Source organism: Lepisma saccharinum, chromosome 1 (assembly GCF_977018435.1).
Source record: "Lepisma saccharinum chromosome 1, izLepSacc3.1, whole genome shotgun sequence".
Classification (NCBI taxonomy): Eukaryota; Metazoa; Arthropoda; class Insecta; order Zygentoma; family Lepismatidae; genus Lepisma; species Lepisma saccharinum.
Genome location: NC_139229.1, coordinates 1,934,650 through 1,949,959, shown reverse-complemented (window position 1 = coordinate 1,949,959; position 15,310 = coordinate 1,934,650). Strand labels below are relative to the sequence as shown.

Genomic DNA, 15,310 nt, shown 5'->3' with positions numbered 1-15,310 from the left:
AGAACAAGTCTCTGCGCAAGTAATGACGTGAGATGGCTCCACCGATGAACAGTGAGAGGAACGGGATTGTGTAATGGATGACGGGAGTTACCCGATTTCGTGCTCTGTAAGCGTTGCACAGTTAGCTGGCACAGTGTAGAGATTAGATGTTTTGATAAAAGTCCTAATTTCAAGAAACTTCTGTTCAAAATTGTCGCCGTAATTGAAACAGATTTTTGATTTATTTTCCTGACACTTTTTGACACTTTTCCAATTTCCAAATTTCAAATATGCCCTCTTCCCTTCCCCTGTGACACCTACACGGACAGAAAACTGAATCGATTGATGCACTAAAATGTGTTTTATGGCATCTACGATGATACATTTGATACATTCCAGGGCATTTCTGTACATCGTAAAATGAACACCAAAGTGCATTATGATGATATGGAAGGATTTCCTTCAGTAGATGCATTTTGATGAACCTGCCTGCATCTTTTCCGATGATTCACTTAAAGGTGTGGTCTGGACTGCCGACTTTATCCATTTGTTTGTTTCTGTGTTTGGGATCAACATGGCATTTTTAGACACCTTAAGGCTCGACTTGCAGCCGTAAGGGCAAATTGTTTCAAATGTTCCTTTCCAGTCGAGAAACCTCTTTATTATTCCAGAGTATGAACAATTAAGTACATCAGCTCAGAATTCCTTCAAGAGCATTGACATGAATTTTCGTAGAGTTTGCTTTCTCTCCTATCCAGATATCCTATCCTATCCAAAGTTTCGCGATTACGTAAGTCTATTAAATTTTTGATAATATCTACACTGATGTCCAAAATTAAAGCAACCAACAGAAATCCTTTCCTCGTGTGATTTTTTTGTTGATAAATTTGCCAAGTTGCTATCGTGATCTTTTTGTTGATAAATCCTGTCAGGGGTGCCCACAGGGAGGTTTTATGGCGCAGGTTGTGCCATCGAGATTTTTGGAGGGGATTTTTTCTCTTCAAATAATATAAAATTCAACATTTACATCTTTTCCAAACTATATGTAAAAATTTTACACATTAAATGCACCATATTTAATCCATTAGATGAAGTGTTTAGGGTATTATCGAAGGCGGGGGGGGTATCAAACTCCTATATATTAGGCCTTAATTGACACGTGGGTTCTGAGGGGGATTCTGAATTAAACTTTGGGGGGACAGTATTCAACTCTAGGTCTTAGATTATGGCTAGTACTTTAGTTTGAGGGGGATTGAGCATTAAATTGAAGGGGGTATCCAATTCTTGTGTATTGCTATTGTCTTAGACTGTTGCGGAAATTCTGGTGTGGAGACTGAGAATTAATTTTTTGGAGGAGGCAATATCTACTCTTCAATATCAACAGTAAGTGTAAAATTAATTGAGTATGAAATTTAAAGGGGGAGATAGAAAGCTTTTGATAAAGTGTTAAATCTTACATTGTCAAGGGATTTCTGTAGTGGAGAGAGAGTTTGAACATTACATTTTGGAGACTGTATTTATCGATAAGGCATCCACACGTTTTCGACCCCGAATGTGCCAAAGGAAAAGACTAAATATCTCGGGATCTTAAGAAAGTATTGACACCCCATTAAATTAATATTCTTCAAAGCCTGCAAAGGAATGGATGTAAAAATTTTCTTGCTCGCTTCGCTCGCAATAATTTATTACTACGATGTGTGTTTGGCGCTTTAATGAGATGAATATGAAGTTTTTATACTAAAGCTGCATTACAAGACAAGCGATATTCTCGATTGATTGATTTGCTTTTTTAAGTTCACTTTATGCACTGTAAGGCTAATCGGAACTGAACCTACAGTTTAAAGTGGGATCCACGCGATATTCTCGATTATGATGAACGATTTTAGGGGTGGTCTTGAGTGATGGCACCCCTGTTTAGGAAGAGGGGGGCATATAAATTATAATGTTCAGTAAAGCTAAGAAAAAGTTACTTTCGGTAGACACGCTGTCGTAATTAAATATTTTGTGGGGATTACGATATGGTTTAAGGGCGCGGATAATATGATTTGGGGGAAACGCATGACATGATTTTGGGGGAATGCGCCATTGGCCTTTGGGGTGGGGGATGGGCACTCCAGAATCCTGGCACATTAAGGTTAGTTTATTTTCTATCTTAAACCAGTTGTCTATGAGATCATAAATATTACTATCACCTGATCGTATTATGTGGTCAAATGGACACACGGGAAAGAATTTCCGTTTGTTGCTTTAATTTTGGACATTAGTATAGATAATAGAGCCTTAATCGGTATATATATATATACTGGTGCCCCACACATTATACGCAAAAAGCTGAATCCTATGCTCTGGCAATGCTAAGTTGGTCCATATGGGGAACGTGGTCCTAAGGAATTGGCTCTTACCTATGTAACCACCCATCTCCAGGTTTGCAAAGTAATTATTTTTTTATTTTTATGATATTAAATGAAATCCCATAGAAGGAGCTTTGTTTGTTAAATGTAATTTGCTCTTTTAGTTTCTTGCAAAATTTGAAAACTTCAAAAGTATGCAACTGCGAAATCAGCTAAGAATTGGGAATTATTCACTCTGCAGGGGGGTCACGAATTAAGGGGGCACGTTTTTTCACTCTGTAACTTTTGCATTAATTGAGCTAGTAGTTATTTTTCTTTACACGTATGTAAGATCTAACCGACAAAGCGGAAGAAGTAGATGTTGTTTTGAATGGCAGCAAGTCGCCTAAGTATTGAGCAGCGTGTCAAATGTGTACATGTATTTTCCGTTACCGATAACGTGTAGCTGAAGTTGAGCGACGAATGCTGCAGGAATGTGGACCTCTAGCACTTAAGAGTGACACTATCTCAAGAATCAACAAGTTACTTGATGCAACCGGAAGTGTTTCAGACCTTAAAAAATTTGATAAGCCACGAACAGATAGAAGGAAAGCCAATTACGTCTTCAAGCTTGCATTGATTTAAATGGAGCTCAAATTGATAATTATGTGGAAAAGAGATACAATTGTCATTGTGGTGTCCAAGTCACTATCTTCAGAAAATGTTGCCAATATCATAAATATGTTGTCATTGTTAATCGTAATTGATGATCAAAAGGTGGCCCCTTAATTCCTGGCCACCCTATACAATGGAGTATACAGTCAGAAAATTTCACCAAGAGGACAAATCGTGAAGTATAATTTGCGTCGATTTGGTGTGAAATCACCCTGCTGTAACTATAGAATGTCCAAAAATACATTTAATAGAAGTGAGACTGAACTAGTACACAGAGAAGAAAAGTTTATTTTGAATAACAAAAAAAAAGTTTCCAATAAACAAACATTTGATAAGCTAATGATTATTCAACGAATTACACAAGTTATAAAGGCTGCCAATTTTTTTTTCTTGTTTACCAAAAATCATATACAATCATATTTGTTAATTTAAAGAAATGAATGGTCGTCTTTGTATCTACATTGGTTTGATTGATTGATTGATTTGGTGTTTTCAAGTCCACTTGATGCACAGTAAGGATAATCGGGGACTGGACCTACAGCTTAAAGTGGTATAAGAACCACTATGTGCCTCCACCTGGAATTGAACCCGGGACCACTTGATTACAAGGCGACGACGCTACCACTGCGCCATCTACATTGGAATTAGTAATTAACTTCGATAACGAAATATGTAAAATATATATGTATGATAATCATGTGTTATTTTCATTGAAATGTCACATCAAGAACATAGCACTTTCGCGCATAGCAACATGCATTTGTTTTCTTTATAGGCACGCCAGTAAGAACGTGGCGCCAGTCAGGCGAGAGCGTGCGAACAGTGTGGCTGCTCGGACGTTTTATGTAAAAGCAGCTCCGGTGTGCATTGCGATATATACCATAATATATTTGTTATTTGTAGTACTTGTGGTAGTGAATAAAACATCAAAAACACAAACATATGGTCCTCCGTCGAGCCGCATAGTGATATGAATCAGTGCACAAACATTATCACGCGTACGTACAAGTTGATTGTGCAACGATCATTCAGCAGGCTTCAGTGATTACGCAGTTTCATCCAGCAGCGTTGCCGCATCGACCACAAGCGACACCCGGAAAGCATCGCTTCACACAGCATCGTAGAGCGCCGCAGAAAACACTTCAGCGACTTGGCAACAAGCAGGTCAGTTGCATGCTCATTGTTTATGTCTGGCTCTTTTTACGTCAATTTCAATTCCTTGTTTTCCTTGTATCCCGTAATAAACACGCACAACAATGGAAGAATAACAAACGTTAGTAAAGCAAAGGGGAACTCAAAAGGGACAGATGACAAGAATGCAAACATTCATACATGCCTTTGACATTGAACATGGTAACGTAGAGGAAATATGCACCCGTTTACAGCACTTAGAAACAATATGGGAAAAGATTCAACACGTGCAGCAAAACATAGACATCTTGTGTACTGATTCTTGTCAGGAAGAGGTATGGGCGGAAATAGAACAGCTGTATTTTTCGCTTAACTCAACAATGAGAACAATCATTAAAGATCACGAACTCGATACCACAGCAAATCTTCAAAACAATGTAATGTCGGCTTCGAGTTCAAACTTGAAACTTCCAACCGTGCATTTACCTACATTTGAGGGGGATTATAAGCATTGGCTGGCGTATGAAGACACGTTTCGTTCACTTATTCACGACAACAAAGACATTCCGCAAATACAGAAGTTTCAGTATCTGCGCACTTCGCTCAAGGGGGAAGCATTGCATCTCATTGAAAATCTTTAGATCAGCGAAGCAAATTACAAGGTTGCATGGGAGTTGTTATTTGAGAAAGATATTCGAACAAAAGGTTGATTGCAGCTTCATATATTGATGAGATCCTTCACATTAAACCCTTACATAAAGAAAATGCAACAGAACTCAGGGAATTCGTCAATACAGCGACGAGTAATCTAAATGCACTTCGAGCGATACAAACAGACGCGTCTTTAGAAGACATGATTCTTACGCAACATTTCGTTTCACAAGTAGACGTTACAACAAGAAAGGCATGGGAATTACAATGCACAGAATCTTCGTTTCCCACTTTGAAGGACTTTTTGTCATTTTTAGAAAAAAGATGCCAAGCGTTAGAATCCATCAAAAATTCGGTCAATTCCACTTCTGATAACAAACAAGCAGGCAAAAAATCGTACGTTAATGCAAAGCAAGACAAATTTACAAGAGCATACGTCAGTACGTCGTCTCCAACGTGTCCATTTTGTAAACTATCACATGCCAATTACAAATGTAAAGATTTCATTAATGCAAATCAAGTGCAGAAATATCAATGTTTGTGAGACAACAATATATGTACTAATTGTTTAAAGACAGGACATTTTTCAAGCGTATGTAAATCAAGCTCATGTAGAAAATGCCGAAAGAACCACAACACCTTATTGCACGTAGATCGCGCAACAGAAGGGTCAAGAAGATCGCAACAATCAGATACTCGTTCTGATAACTCAGAGCCTTCTAACACAACTCAGTACAATCAGAATGAATTTGCTTCACCGCAAGCTTCGTATTGCACAATAAAGGGAAAACCTCAGTCACAAGTTTTGCTAGCAACTGTGTTAGTTAAACTGAAAGATCGAACAGGAAGATGGTTAAAATGCAGAGGGTTATTAGACAGTGCCTCTCAATCGAATTTCGTAACTTCAGATATGGTTCAACAACTAGGGCTCGCGAAACAAAGAAGGTTCGTTCCAATAAGAGGAATAAATGGTGTCACATCAGAAACCAGATCAAGTGTTGAAGTATGTTTGCAATCCACAATAAACGATTTTTATACAACCATAGAATGTGCAGTGTTGCCAACCATCACGGGCAATTTACCTACAGAAAAGGTTCCGTATGAAGAATGGAACATTCCAAAAAATATCGCATTAGCAGATCCTACGTTTGCTATTCCAGGCAAAATACAGTTATTGTTAGGTGCAGATGTTTTCTTTCAAATATTGAAGCCAGAACGTATGACTCACCCAAAGAACTTCCCAGTACTTCAAGACACGAAATTGGGCTTCATTCTATCTGGACGCATCCCACAACAATGTAACTCCAATACATCGATTACTTCTTGTTTCACAATGACAGATGACAATCTAAATAGACAGATACGAGCTTTTTGGGAGCTTGAAGAATTAGGAACATCGGTGACAACAAGAGAAGAAATGGCATGCGAACAGCACTTTGTAAACCACACCACTCGTGACCATACAGGGCGTTTCACGGTACATTTGCTATTCAAGGAGTCTAAAGAAACATTAGAACAATCATACAACCTAGCTTCAATCAGGTTTCATCAACTTGAAGCGAAATTGCAACGTGAATAAGAATTACGTCAAGATTACGTAAAATTTATGCATGAATATGAAGATCTTGGACACATGAAACAAGTTGAAGAAGAACGTCACACCTCAGAAGGAGTCACGTATTACATGCCTCATCACGCTGTAGTAAAACCTAGCAATTCTACAACCAGGGTAAGTGTCGTATTCAACGCGTCCGCCAAGACAGACAACGGAAAATCATTGAATGATATTCTCATGATTGGACCCACCATTCAACCCGATTTGATGTCCATAGTCTTAAGATTTAGAACATATCCAATCGCTTTCACGGCAGACATCGAAAAAATGTATAGAATGATACAAGTACATCAAGATGATACTCCGTTGCAGAGAATCCTATGGAGAGAGACGCCAAACGAAGAGATCAAAATATTTGAATTACAGACTCTCACGTATGGGACAGCGCCAGCATCATTTTTAGCAACACGTTGTATGCAGCAGCTAGCACAAGAAGAAAGTTGTAATTATCCTCAAGCAACGAACATTTTAGCTGAGAGCTTTTATGTCGACAATTTAGCTAGTGGATCTCAAAACGTACAACAAGCGACACAATTGCAAGCCGAACTCATTGAGTTACTAGCTAAAGGAGGATTTGTATTACGCAAATGGTGTTGTAATAACACTGAGTTATTAAGATCAATTCCACCAGAATACAGAGAAGATAACTTTCCAGTCCAATTACATTCGCAAAAAGGAGTAAACACACTAGGAATCTCTTGGAATCCTGTAGAAGACAAATTCATCGTTAGCAGTAAATTTACCTCTAGTTCTACAACAGTCAGCATTTCCACTAAGCGTCAAATAACAGGCGTTATTTCATCCATTTTCGATCCATTAGGGCTTGTTAGTCCAATAGTCATCAAATACAAAATGTTTCTTCAACGTCTTTGGCAGAAAGAAGTTGAGTGGGATCAAAAGCTGTCACCAGAATTAATTACTGAATGGCAGAAACTGCAAGTGCAACTTCCACTTATCAATGAAATAAGCATGGAAAGATTTGTAGTACAAGAAGATAACGTGACAAAAATACAATTGCATGGATTTTCAGATGCAAGTGAAAAAGCATATGGCGCATGCTTATATATTCGCTCCAACAATCAGCAAGGTCAAGTTTCAGTAAAACTTCTATGTTTAAAGTCACGCGTAGCTCCAATAAAGAAAATAACATTACCCAGACTAGAACTTTGTGCAGCATTACTTTTAGCAGAATTCGTGCATAAGGCAATGCCCGCATTGCATTTGCAAATTGAAAGCACACATTTATGGACAGATTCTCAAATTGTTCTGTCCTGGATATCAGCCTCACCTGCAAAATGGAAAACATTTGTAGGAAACAGAGTTTCTAGAATCAGGATTTAACAGAAATCAGTAATTGGAAACATGTACCTTCAAACGATAATCCAGCTGATTTAATATCAAGAGGTGTTGATGCAAGCATCATGAAACAGTGTCCATTATGGTGGCAAGGACCCGAATGGTTGAAAGAGAATTCAAATTTGTGGCCTCATTCATCAATAAAGCTTGAAACTGAAGCACCAGAAATGAGACGAATATCAACATTATCATTGTTCATACAGAGCAAAGAGACTCACATCATTGACAGATTTTCAAAGTTGTCTAAATTAATAAGAGTCGTGGCATATTGCCAACGGTTTATTTACAATCTCAAGAACTCTCATGAGAGACTGATTAGTCATCTCAAACACAATGAAGTGCAACGTGCATTACACACATGTATAAAAATTGCACAACAAGCGTTCTATTCAAAGGAAATCGAAGAACTCAACTCGAACCACGAACTTTCAAATAAAAGTTCTTTGAAAACATTGTATCCATTCTTAGACAAAGATCAGATGCTAAGAGTTGGAGGACGTCTGGATAACAGTCAATTATCATCATTTGACAGCAAGCATCAGATGATATTACCACCAAAAAGTAACCTTACAAAATTGATTGTCGAAGCAGAGCACAGAAAACTTCTACATGCAGGACCACAGCTATTAGTAAGTTCTTTAAGAGACAAATATTGGATTCCACGTGGCAAACAGGTAGTTAAGAAAATACTACATAAAATGCATAATCTGTTTTAAGCTAAAAAGCACAACTTCGTCGCAATTGATGGGACAAGTACCTGCAGCTCGCGTTCAACCATCAAGACCATTTACCAATGTGGCTGTAGATTACGCCGGTCCAATACATGTCAAAACAGGAACCGTAAGAAGCAAAACAGTTACTAAATGCTACGTCGCCATATTCATTTGTTTATCAACAAGAACGATACTTTTAGAAGTAGTCAGCAATCTCACATCCGAGGCTTTTATTGCTACACTTAGACGTTTCACATCACGAAGAGGGAAGAGTTGTAATATATACAGTGACAATGGAACCAACTTTGTTGGTGCGAACAAAGAGTTACAAGAACTTTTACAACTATTTCAATCAGAAGCATTTAATAATAAATTACAGGACTACTTATCACTAGAAGGTCTACAATGGCACTTTATGCCACCTGGATCACCACATTTTTCAGGACTCGCTGAGGCAACAGTCAAATCAATGAAACATCATTTGGTAAGAATAGTAGGCAAGTCATCGATAACATTTGAAGAATTGACAACATTATTGTGCCAGATAGAAGCGTGTTTAAATTCAAGACCCATTTCTGTAATCTCACAAGATCCAACAGATCCAACCCCACTTACACCTGGTCACTTCCTCATAGGTCATCCTTTATCCTCGTTACCCGAGCCAGACATCTCCGAATTACCAGTCAACAGACTGACAAGATGGCAGAGAATTCAGCAGTTTCACCAACAATTGTGACATCGTTGGTCGACAGAATAATTACATGGATTGCAACAGAGATCCAAGTGGACTCGTCAGCAGAAGATTCAAGCAGGTACCGTTGTGATACTGAAGAATGAAAGACTTCCTCCCCTTGTTTGGAATCTCGGCATCATCGAAGCAGTATATCCTGGTAAGGATGGACTTGTTCGAGTCGTCGACGTCAAGACTAAAGGAGGTGTATACAGAAGACCAGTCGTCAAGATTGTACCACTTCCCATCGAAGATAATTTTGAACAATAGTTTAGTGTTTAGTGCAGTTTAGTGTCATTATAACAATTTGCAGTTATAAGGTGATTAAGTTTAATCACGTCACAGAGAAGTACAGTATATTATTTTGGTCTATTGTACGACCAAGAGGGGGGAGAATGTATGATAATCATGTGTTATTTTCATTGAAATGTCACATCAAGAACATAGCGCTTTCGCGCATAGCAACATGCATTTGTTTTCTTTATACGCCCGTGCGCCAGTCAGGCGAGAGCGCGCGAACAGTGTGGCTGCTCGGACGTTTTATGCAAAAGCAGCTCCGGTGTGCATTGCGATGTATACCATAATATATTTGTTATTTGTAGTACTCGTGGTAGTGAATAAAACATCAAAAACACAAACAATATATATTTGTACGAACCTTTCCTACTTCTTGGAACTGATCATAGTCAGTATCCTCTATTTCTTCCTCATCATCTTCAGAAGTATGGGTGGAGGCACGGCGCATACCTGAAAAGAAACGACTCCATAAGATAGCAGAAAGAAAGGAGAAAATAGCACACATGCCACACTCTCAGGCTGCCCGAAAGTTATCCGAAAGTAATTTGAACAGAGGCATCGCAACAAAGGGACTGACGCCTACAGGGAAATGGCTGGACTCTTGCATCTGAACGCAACTCCCAACTAAAGTGCTTCCAGCAAGAGAATGGAGTTGAGGAAACCTAAACTTTCTGCCTCCAGTTCAAGGGAGCGAAAGCGGTGTTGCTACCGGTTGCTACACGCCTGATTTTTGTCGAGTCGCACACGACACCTCTTCCTGACAACAAGACCCCTTCGCTCGCATTTCAGGGAGAGGCAGGCAATCGGAGACCCATTCGCTTGCTACGTGGCGGCAACCATCAGGCTTCGCCGTGCACCGCCTTGTTAAGGGTGCCACCTGTTTCGAAAACGATCCAAAATGAAAAATTTGGCAACGCAGAATACCACGGGAACTCCCCCTCCCCGTGGCAACTGGACAAAGCCGATTGGTTCAGCTGTTGTCTTGGTCAGCATATTTTTTTTTTAATATTTTAAAGTAAATTTCATCTAAGCCATGGAAGCCTCGGGGCAGTGTCCCCTCCCCTCCCCCGGACCACCCGTAACGACGTTTCTGGTAGCCCTCCTGGCCATTCTGACAGTTTACCCTACACATTTTCAAAATAATCTAAATTATAGCAATAATTAATCAGACACGAAAATGAATTAAAAAACTGGAGGCAGAAATATGGAGATAGAAAACGATGTCACGAAACAGGAATTGATTGATTGATTGAGTTGGTGTTTTAAGTCCACTTTATGCACAATTAGCCTAATTGGGACTGGGCCTACAGTTTAAAGTGGGATCCGAACCACTGTGAGCCTCCACCAGGTATCGAATGAAAGAAAGGAATGGAAAAAGAAGGGAAATGGGCAAGAAAAGAAAAGAAAGGAAGGAATAAGAAGACAGAGGAACAGAGAAATGAAGATTCAAAAATAATATAGAAATAAGTAGAGGAAGGAAAGAAGAGTGTGACACAAAGGAAGACCGAGAAAGACAGAGGATATGAAGAGATATAGATGCAGGAAGAAAGAGGAGAAGACAATTAGGAAAACAGAAGATGATAGAAAACTAACCGGAAGAAGAGCATGTGTAGAAATATAGAAACAGGGAGATAGAAAGAGAATGAGAATATCGAATATATCTGCATACTTTCTTAAGCGGTTGTAAGAATGATTCAATATACAGGGTAATTCAAAATGAATGGTGCAACTTTACACAGTTATTATGACGTTGATATTTATGATAGAAAATCAGACAAGGTTTCAATATAAAGAAAAACTCTGGGATTTTTATTCCCACTTAGAGGCCTTATTCTGCTTAGCCGATCCTCCACAAGGATCGCCACTGTCGCAAAATGGCTACTGACTCGTAGAAGACATATTGTGTGTTGGAGCTATCGAGAACTGATTCAATCACAATGGTGCAAAGACATTTCCGTATGCTTTTCGGTAGTAAAACATATGGTTCACCCTTCGGAAAGATTTTCCAAAGTCACAACTGCGAATTCTTAGTGTCTTCGAAACCATTGACTGACATGGACTTGCTGTGTCGTGCATAGCAAGTACGTTCGGACCTTTTCCGCATTACATGTGGTTATCCTGTGGATTCTTTGTAATGCGAGTCATGTGAGTAAAACTTTCAGAGTTTTGCTTTATATCGATGTCTCATCTGATTTTCTATCTATAAATAGTAACGTCATAATAACTGTGTAAAGTTGCACCATTCATTTTGAATTACCCTGTACATACTTCACCTAACATGTAAAGGAGAGAAATTTCTCTTTACTTATTGATGTCGTTCACGTCATCTTTCCCTTTGTATACAGGGCAAACAAATGGTTGTTTTCGAGATATCGGGGAAAGTACAATTGATGAAGATAATATTGAGAAGGTCTCTGTTCGTATCTGTCTATTCAGGCCTCCCCGATGGCGCAGTGGTAGCGTCGTCGCCTTGTAATCAAGGGGTCCCGGGTTCGATACCCGGTGGAGGCACATAGTGGTTTGGATCCCACTTTAAACTATAGGTTCAGTCCCGATTAGCCTTTCTGTGCCTAAAGTGGACTTAAAACAACAAATCAATCAACCAATCAATCTGCCTATTCAACTAGAATTGAGACAACTCTACCCAGGAAGCAACCCCTCAATTGTATTTACCTCTGATCCTTCCATCACCAAATGTGATTTCTTTGAGACTCTTTGCGCTCAATTGTTAATGACGGCCGTATCTTCTCAAGGATCATTGTTTTTTTAATTATTCCTAAAAGGCAAATTAAACATGCAGTGGAGTGCTCAAAAGGGTCTAAGGGGGAAAATGACTTCAAATCAGGATGTGAAATCCTGGTGCGGCAGGGGGGATCTCCACCCATCAACATACTTGACCTCAAATATTACCCCCCCCCCCCCAAAAAAAATCCTGGGGAGAGCTTTTGTTATAACAACAAAAGATTAGCCATTAGTTTTGATTAAAATATACTTTACTAGGGATAAAATCGAAAAGCATACTCTCTCTTTCAAGAGATCAATAACAGATCTACATGTATAGCAATCTTAATGAAAGCAAGATAATAATGCAAGGCAAATATTAGTATGAAATCTAATTGATTTATATTAATAGAGAGCAATAACTAAACAAAAACTATTTCAATGTTGTAATTTATTGACATCTTTATATAGTTAGTAAATTTATTAATTTGATTTGTTATATGTGTGTGTTCGTGCGTGGGTGTGTGTGTGTGTAATGTATTAGCAATTCATTGTTATTTATTAACGTTATAAATGCGTATATCATATAATTATATTTGCGCGTGTATTTTAAGATTTTTCTTCCCAACACCAGGCTCCAATGATTTCACACCCTGCTGGAAAAGATGGAAATATATGGAATCAAATACTGAAAAAGGAAGGCTTAATATCTATCAGGTAATGGCACATGGCATGAGAACCTAAAAAAATCTCGACTGTGTTTCTTTTAATTTTCCTTACGTGAATTAATTGAAGTTATTGTTAATTTACCTAGAACAGTTTCATATTCCATAAATTTCTGGTTCATTTCATCTGAGAGTTTCTGGAACAACTCGTCTGTATGCTTCCGCGTCTTTTTCATTTGACGTACGAAGGTCCTTGCCAAAATATTAAGTCGTACATTTGTTGTTGACACCTTCACTCCCTGAAATGAGAAACGCTGTAATTTAGTGGACATATTATTTTTTTACAGGTGTGTGCATATGGGAATTCGTGAACCTGATGGTGGATAGTTACAGAAGCTTACCTGCGGGTTGCAATAAATGCACACTCTCTCACTCTCTCTATCTCTCTCTCTCTCATACTCTGTGAACAAATTGCGAGAAATATTATCAATGCGTACACCAGCAGTGGTAAATCACTTGATCTTAATCGATTCACTTATTTGCTTAATTTTACTAATATTTTTGTGCCACTTTTGTTACTAATTTGCGAAGACGGAGACGAGTGGTGAAATGATGAAATTGTTGAATGGACACTCACAAACGTCCATCACCAGGCTGGGATTCGAACCCAGGACACCAGTCGTCGTAGTGCGATGTGCTAACCACTCCGCCACAGGAGGCGGTCACTCGAACTTAAGCTTGAAGACCCACGAGATGCAAGAAACGCGGAAACGAAATGCAACAGACGCGTTTGTGGTGTCTCAGTGGGCGATAACCTTTAAGATAATTTGCAGAATTCTGCCACGGAAATTCCCTCTTTGATTCCGCGCTTTTCCCTGTAGTGGGCGATACACCATTTGATTTCAATAGAAGCAGACAACAACAGAATCCCTGTTGCTTTCTTCTCAGACGCGGCTCAGTGGGCATCATGCTTTATTTTCGTCGCTCCATGCGACTACGCAGACTGTTAAGACCCCCCCCCCCCACCCCACCCTGCCAACAGCTCGCCACTGACTCCGATAAAAGGGCTAGATTGTAAGGGCCACTTTAGAAAAAAGCATTTAACTTAACGTTTCTGCTACAATTCAATTCTACAGTGTAAAGTGAAGAAATGTTATAGCATATTGGTGCCATAGCATATTTCCATAAAATGTGAAATATGGAATCAGTCTTAACTTCCTTAGCATTTCATGTAGCGTAACCAATCAGAAGCCAGCTCTAGGTCAAGAATGCAGATGTAATGGCGGTCGAGTGAGATGTAAGCAACGTATCACTTCACATTTTAAGCAGCCGACAACTATTTTATACAAATCGATGGAACTGATTAAATATATAGTTTATAGCGTATGCACCACACGTGTGGAAAAATAAATTAGTTTTTCAATTGTTAATGTTTGACGCTGACTCACGGACAAAAATACCTCAATATGTAGTTGAGATTGATGGGTACTTAACGTTACAAAAAATAGTGTAGCTTGTATTTGTTTACATGATCTCTCATCAATTAAAAAACCATTACCTGTTTTAAATTATTAGTTATTAAATAAAAACCGCCTAACTCGTAGGCCTATCCAGTGCCGGATCTGCAAGCCGAAACACTCCGCAGTGCGGGGGGCCCGAAGACAAGTAAGCCTTTAGAGGGCCCTCAGCAATTGACATAGCAGAGGGTTCGCGTATGTAAAAAATAAACATAGTTACTCAGGGGTACAGAAACGAATACAATGTATACAGGTAAGGGTAATGTTAAAGTTCCCTGTGCATAAAGCACCCTGTCGTGAAGGCACATTTAGGGTATGTGAGGGTAGGACCGCATATATTTTCAATGTCGGCCATCTTGGACGTGATGTGATCAGCACAATGCTGCGGCCGCCTTTACCACCCTCCTCCTCCCAGGTACCGTTTGATTTGAGGCTCGGTGGGCCCCAGAACCGCTTTATGCGGGGAAAAAGTCGGAAAAATTCCATCCTTAGATCACTCACCCTGAGTTTCCTGCATGGCAGTCAAACTACGTATAATCAAAACAGGCTAGAATTTCATGAGAGATGCAGTTGTGAACGTTCCTTCAACCTATCTTTAATAGGAAAATTTTACGACTGTGCGATTGTAACAAATGAAATGTCTCATTTTCCAGGTGTGAGAAAACAGTGTCGTATACATATATCACATCACTTCCTTCCCATTTGAAAATTTTGATGTGAGTTTAATATGGCGCACGCCCGCTTGGAACATACCAATGTGGTTCTCCCATAGCCTAACCTGTTTCTATCATGACCATTTGCATCCAGCCTAACTTCTTTACTTTCTATAGTCGGTGCTAAGGGTCTTTTGAATCACTCTCTAGGCCCTTACACGTGACTGTGTCAACACCAGATCAAGAATTACACACACACACACACACACACACATTG

At 39.2% G+C, this 15,310-nt stretch overlaps 1 protein-coding gene across 1 annotated transcript in view; it reads right to left on the bottom strand.

The window, feature by feature from the left end:
- The window catches only part of LOC145979610 (uncharacterized), a 100,598-nt gene that overhangs the window by 34,070 nt on the left and 51,218 nt on the right, over positions 1–15,310 (bottom strand). Inside the window, exons 12-13 of the mRNA XM_083112576.1 lie at positions 13,009–13,162; positions 9,839–9,927 (exon numbers count right to left, since the gene is read on the bottom strand). Of these exons, the coding sequence (XP_082968702.1) occupies positions 9,839–9,927; positions 13,009–13,162 (243 nt within the window). The remainder of the gene's footprint in view (positions 1–9,838; positions 9,928–13,008; positions 13,163–15,310) is intronic.